The following is a 7,211-nucleotide window of genomic DNA, read 5'->3' as shown; positions in this document are numbered from 1 at the left end:
ATTTTTGACGTCACACTCATGCCACGCGGCAAAAGCTGCACCGCCTGGACGCGCCTTAACCGAATGCAAATTCATATTTTCTTTAAATATTTCAGCAGATTCTAAGATTTGTTCAGTGACACATCAAAGGACGGGTTCGTGGTGCATAATAATACTTTTGCTTCCTTTATAAAATATCTGCGTTGGAGAAGTGCCCTTCGTTACATCATTCACACTTACGCCAATGTTATAAATTGTAAAGTAGGTATATGTATTATTGTATTAACCAATGTGGATCTAATGATCTATTTAGATTTACTTTAGACTATGATTTATAACTTATAAGCATAACTTTCTTAGTGACATTTTAATATCCATTGCTGAGAATAAATTGATGTTCAACACCATTATATTTATACCGTGAAACCGGTTCGCCTGTAGTTGCTCTTACAAATATAGTGACGTCAATTCGGCGTTTGTGACGTCAACGTGGACCGACCACACTTCGTCATTATTCATCTCTGATAGTAAAGAATAATCTTTTATCATCACAATTCGCTACATTTGGCGACGAATGATGAGTCACTACTTATATAGGTACTACCCAAACATTATTAATATTATCTAATATAATATTATGACTAGTTTCTTAGTCACCACAATACCACAATAATTTTTATCCAATATACACCACAGTCGATCTCTATGCTCGATCATTCGACGTGTGTATGTGATATATAAGGCGAATAATTCATTTCTGACGACTCACTGCTGTTAGTCCTTCTCGCCACCAAAGTTCTAGATCGCCTCCAAACTCAAAACATTCTCGTATTCGCATTTGATTGCGTTCTCTGTCAACGTCGTTTCGTTCATTCCCGTCGATCTCGTCATGGCTCAACCTCCAATCCTCAATCCGGTAAGTGTCCTACACCATAATATTATACTTATGATTGTATAATTGTCTTGGTATTGTTTCTAATTACTGCAAACAATATTGTAGACAATTATAGGTAGTACCTACTGTAATGTAATAATAAAGGAGTTTATAGTAGGTATTCGACTAATTTAATTAACCTGTTAATTATGGTTATTAACAGTACCTAATTTACTAACACTTTTGATATCATGTTTTTCAGACTCTTCCGTTTGTTGGACCGATACAAAATGGTTTGAAACAAGGCACGCTGCTCAGCTTCCATTGCACGTCATTCCCGTCTTCAAACAGGTGATTATTAATATTCAATATTACAATAAATTATATTGTGATATGATCAAAGCCAAATGAATATTTGCACAATTTTTTTACTTTTTCATTGTTTTTGTATAGGTTCTGTGTAAATTTACAAATTGGTCCGAATGTTGCTCCTCGAGACTCTGTTGCCCTGTTTGTTGCTTTAGACTTCAACCGTAACTTGATTGTCAGGAATACTATTCAAGCACAGAATTGGGGCGTGGAGGAATCTCACGGTCCACCTGTGGCCCTAATTCGAGGTCAGCCATTTAAATTGGACATACTGTGTGATGCTCATGATTATAAAGTGAGTTTGAATAAATAGTTAGATTATAATGTTTGAGTGTGTAGAATTACATTGTTCTAAACTACTATTTCATATACTAGATTGCATTTAACGGATCCCATTTCGCTGAAATGATACACAGAATACCATTTCAAAGTGTGTTTTATTTAGCTATCGATGGAGAAGCACAATTACATAGTATACAAATAAATTCAGGCGGAAGTACACAGTTTGGTGGTCCTACAATGTCGATGCCTGGTAATCCTTCTGGGTATATGCCCATACCCGGACAAATGCCAATGCCCGGACAGATGCCTATGCCCGGACAGATGCCTATGCCTGGACAGATGCCTATGCCCGGACAGATGCCTATGCCTGGACAGATGCCTATGTCTGGAAGCTATGCACCTGGACATATGTCATCAGCAGGTCCTATGCATATGCCTGGAGCTCCACCTGGAACTGTTCCTCCTTATGCTTCAGGTTATAGTGCCTATCCTGGCCAAACGCATAATTCACCTTATTTACAGGTTTGTTACTAACATAAACAATTTCTTAGTCAGTAAATACTATTAATTACAGTGGCGCAACCAGAGTTTAAATCTTGGGAATTGCTACAATTATGATTCGCTCACATAGCCGTGAGAGGGGGCACTGCCCACCACACCCACCATCATTACATATTAGTATGACTCATTTTATTTTTTAACTATATTAAAATTTAAAGTGTTAAACATTTATCTATTTATAGTAGCAAATGTGTTAAATATTTTGTCTAGGAAAATGGTCATTAGCTAGGTCTGGTAGTGGTATCCAAATAAAAATGTATTAAATTATTTGGTCGAGTTCTTTTTTGTTTTGACGCTTTAAAAATTGTTTTTCAAATAGTTTTCTATCATAGTCATAGTATGAACATAGAATCGCTAACTAATCTGGATGGGGAACATCCAATAATATGTAATTTTTTCACAAAATGTTATGCTTTTTAACCATAATTCTGAAAATGCCTTATCTGTTCTCATATTTTGAAATGACTCAATAATAATAATTTTGGCATCCTCCAATATATTCATTTTGGACTGTAGATTGTACTGAGTATGTCTATAACTCCTTAAAAACCTCTTAAAAAATGACTAAAATTATAAATTGACTTTTTAATTTAAGATTTTTATAATACAATAATAATATTATTTTTTTATTAGAATGCAAGATGAGAAAAAAAAAATTATAAAATTACATTATTAAAACTATGGATAGTTGAAATTACAACGACATCATAGGAGTGCTTAAAGCTAACCCTTGTAGTTGTGCCACTGCTATTGAATTACTAACTTAGCAACAATTTTTTTTCTGTTTGTTTTGTATTTTTGGTTTTTACTATTATTTGATAAATTAGTTTTGACTTATAATGGTGGGTTAGTTACATTGCAATTAAAAATAATATAACCTATTTAATATATTAGATAATTTGTAAAATAAAACAGCGTACATATTGTTTATAATTCCTGTAGTGTATAATTATTTAATTATAATATATAAATACATATCAAAAATATTTGTTTTAAATATAGAAACACACAAGTTCACCAATTAAACATGCTATCAATCAAGGACTAACTAATTATGCTGTAACTGGACATATTCACCCTGTAAGTTTGTGTACTAATGAAATAATAACAAATTGTATTTTTAAATGTCATATCTATATAACGCATGCCACTTGTCAGGATTGTTGTCTACATATTATAAGTTCAAGTTACTATTGCGCTAGTAACTAGTGCTGGTGCACTTTATATCAAGTTTATTCTTTCTTAATGCAATAATATGTTCTAGACTTCTAGGTCAATATTATAGTAAATTTAATTAAATTAATTCCATTTTAAATATTTGCTTTTTTAACTAATTTTTAACATTTTAAATTAAGTATGGGGAAACATTACCTATGCGGATATGCCGGTAGCGTTTGATTTCTTAATTTCAAGACATACTCTTAATAAATTATAAATATTTATAGATTGCAAAATTAAAACATCAAATAAAACTCAAAATTACTTGAATAATAAATGAATAAACGATAGAAAAAAATTTAGGTTATTTCTTTTAAATTTGTTATATAGGTAATTTATTAATTATTGACCTAGAACCCAGATTATGGATCTCACGATATTTGGTGTAGGTACTGACACTGTAAGATGGATAATTTGATATGTTTGTGTATAAAATAGAGTAATACACAAAAAAAAAATAAATTGAAAATGGAAATTAACATTAATTATTAGTAATTTGTAATGTCTTAATTAGTTAATGAATTAAATTAATTTTCCTTAATGTTTAGCGTAAAGCAGCAAAAGCTCAAAAAAAAGCCGCCAAAAAAGCTTTGAAATATGGTATTCCTGTTGCTGGAGTTCCTGGAGCCAGTGTTGGTGCCTATTCGTATATGCCGGTAGCGTTTGATTTCTTAATTTCGAGATATACTCTTAAATTATAAATATTTATAGATAGCAAAATTAAAACATCAAATAAAACTCAAAAATACTTGAATAATAAACAAATAAATGATAAAAAAAAAACTTTAGTTATTTCTTTTAGATTTGTTACATAGGTAATTTATTAATTATTGACCTAGAACCCAGATAATGAATCCCACAATATTTGGTGTAGGTACTGACACTGTAAGATTTGATATGTTTGTGTATAAAATAGAGTAATACACAAAAATAATAAATTGAAAACGGAAATTTACATTAATTATTGTTATTATTATTATTAGTAATTTGTATTGTCTCAATTAGTTAATTAATTAAATTAATTTTCCATATTGTTTAGCGTAAAGCAGCAAAAGCTCAAAAAAAAGCCGCCAAAAAAGCTTTGAAATATGGTATTCCTGTTGCTGGAGTTGCTGGAGCCGGTGTTGGTGCCTATGCAATGTACGAAGGGTATAAACACAAGAAGGGATCAAAGTCATCAAGTAGTAGTAGTAGTAGCAGCAGTAGTAGCAGTAGCAGTGATTGAATGAATATTAATTACATGTTCTTAAGTTGCTTAACAATTGTATTCCTTTAACATTGTCAATATTATATTGGTATGATGATAATATTTTTCTATTATTTGATATAATCAGATCTAATATGTGTTTTAATTTAATTTAATTTGTATTTATCATTTGAAACATATTTTTTCTCTTTCTACTTATCGTTATTGTTGTTGTTGTATAGACGCATTTGCTCTGTTAAAATGCAATGTTGTGTTGTTAAATACATTTTGAAATCTTGTGTAAAGCCAAATTATTTTTTAATGCTATTAAACTTATAATTAAAATTATTTTGTTTATTTTTTCTGTCTATAAATAAAATGTAGTAGAGTATGTATATGATTGAATATTTGGAATACATTATAAAATGAATGTTAGCACCATTAAACAACAAGCCAACATCACATTACAAAACCAGTAGATAAGTGGCTATTATTTTAAGTTATGCTCATTCATTCAAATAGTGAATTAACTAAGATTGTGAGATTACGGACAGATATCAATAAAAATGGCTGTCTAAATCTAGAAGATGGGCATACAATTATTATACTATGAAATATGAATTATTATTGACATAATATGTTTTATAAAATATAGTTGAGGAAAATTTAATTTTCATATTTCGTTATTTAGGAAAAAAGATTATATTGTATTGCAGGTAGGTATTTAAAATAGTTTATATACATGTATCAAGTCACTGTAACCAAAATTTTGTCAAAATTAAGGTTTTGGTGTCTATAGAAATATATATAAACAACTATTAAATATGACATAAAGTGGGCTGCTAACCATGTGAGTTTCAAATCGGACACACTTTACTACTCAGCACAATGTGTATATAGCTATATTTAAGAGAATACATATTAAATCGTAATAAATAAAATTAAGGAATACAAATCTATAAATATAAAGTTACTTGTCCTGAGTGATTCATCATCGCCTAGCCGGAACCGCTGAAGCTATGAGTATGAAATTTGGACAGTAGTTTTGTTTTGTGGTGAAGACACCCACTATAAGAAAGGATTTTTCAAAATTCAACCCCTACAAGATTGAAAGGGGTAAAAATGAAAAAAATCACCTAGCCGGAACCGCTAGAACTATGAGTATGAAATTTTGTGAGTAATAAGTTAGTAAGTAGTAATAAGTTAATAAGTAGTAAGTAATAAGTTTAGTAATAGTACTTGGTACACCTAAGAATTTTTATCACAGGGTTACAAGGGGTAAAAATGGTAAAATTTGATGGACAGATTTCCCTGGCTGGAATTTGGCATACGGATAGCTATTATGACGTAGGCATCCGTTAAGAAAATATTGTTGAAAATTCAATCCCTAAAAGGGAAAATAAGGGGTTGTAAGAATACAATAGTGGCGCAACCTATCAAGCAACATTCAATTTAAATATACAACATAAGTTTCAAAATACAAAACGTACGAAGTTGATATTTGGAATAGTGGTTCCTCTAATAATCTATATGTCCAATAAGAAAGGATTCTCTGATGTTCGTATTTTAAAGAGCTGGTCAAACAGGGATCTTAAGATTCACGGTGGAAGCTGAAACTCTTTTGTTGTTTACTAATGGCTTATTTGGTTGCAGGTTACATGTGCGAATTATTTCACAAAGCTATAATTACGCCGATTCCGTCCGTATAAATAAAATCAAATAGCACACAAAATCTATTAATATATGAATATTAAATGCTACTAAAAATCCGGGTTGATCAACTGCGACTTGGATACTATTTTTGGTAAGTACACTGTATAAACATTTTTGTTCAACTACAAAGCTTTAGGCTATAATATCTTATCACCCACCTAGCTGTGTCCGCAATCCAACGCAGCTACGCTTGCCTGATAATATACGCTGTTCGCAAAACCATAAGCGAGACTCACGGGAAACTCCACGCGGATTGGCTAAAAATTAAAATATAATATGATTTTGCTTCCATTATATGCACGGCGAATCACCTACATCCAAAAGGAGTTAATTGTCGCAATTTTTTTAGCCAGTAAATTATAATAAAGGGTTATTTAGCTGGTAAATTATAAAATAGAATAAAACATAGATTGTATGTTGTAACTTTTAAATGGTAAAGCGATTTAATATAGGCTTATTGGTAATATTATAATCAGAGACAAATTAAGAATATAGACGGTAATTAATTATTACGTCCTTTAGCACCGTTGGACACATCTCAACCAATTTTTGTTTTGAAAGATTGCGAAGAAGTTCAGGAGCAACGGTGCTGCTGTTTTCCTAACACCTTATTTTTAATTCAACAAACTTTCTAGTGGAAAACCTATAAATTCTAATTTTAAGCCATTAAATAAAATCATGTTTAAATTATGAAAAAATAAGGTACCTAAATAAAATAATTTTCTACAAACAAGCAAATAAGCAGAAAATTCAATTCAGAATGGAAAATACGGTTAGTACTTAGTGAAACAATATTGTACGGGGGTTAGCTTTTTTTTACCCTTTTATACTATTGTTAAGTTGTAGTACCTATAGTGAGTTGCAGACTAAAGAGTAATATAATATAAATATCCAATTCCAATATACAATCTATAAATTGTTATACGCACTGTAACTGGGTAAGTAATTTTTTTCTGCTGACTATTATAATTTATGACCACTAATGATTTAATACTATTGTTATAGCTTGACGAAAATTTCTGTTACCAG

At 30.6% G+C, this 7,211-nt stretch overlaps 1 protein-coding gene across 3 annotated transcripts; it reads left to right on the top strand.

The window, feature by feature from the left end:
• The first annotated feature begins 467 nt into the window (after positions 1-467).
• LOC132947233 (galectin-9-like) lies at positions 468-4,817 on the top strand. 3 transcript variants are annotated; one of them, XM_061017473.1, is made up of 7 exons: positions 491-895; positions 1,116-1,204; positions 1,307-1,517; positions 1,598-2,026; positions 3,068-3,145; positions 3,832-3,939; positions 4,323-4,817. In XM_061017473.1, the coding sequence occupies exons 1-7, from the start codon at positions 869-871 to the stop codon at positions 4,506-4,508; spliced, it is 1,128 nt and encodes a 375-aa protein (XP_060873456.1). In that variant the 5' UTR covers positions 491-868; the 3' UTR covers positions 4,509-4,817. The 3 variants fall into 3 exon arrangements, with proteins under 3 accessions (XP_060873457.1, XP_060873458.1, XP_060873456.1); XM_061017474.1 differs by lacking the exon at positions 3,068-3,145 and having other exon boundaries at positions 468-895; XM_061017475.1 differs by lacking the exon at positions 3,832-3,939 and having other exon boundaries at positions 490-895.
• The last annotated feature ends 2,394 nt before the right edge of the window (positions 4,818-7,211 follow it).

Source organism: Metopolophium dirhodum, chromosome 6 (genome assembly GCF_019925205.1).
Source record: "Metopolophium dirhodum isolate CAU chromosome 6, ASM1992520v1, whole genome shotgun sequence".
Taxonomy (NCBI): domain Eukaryota; kingdom Metazoa; phylum Arthropoda; class Insecta; order Hemiptera; family Aphididae; genus Metopolophium; species Metopolophium dirhodum.
Note: the sequence above shows the minus strand (reverse complement) of the source record. Positions and strands in the feature narration are given on the sequence as shown.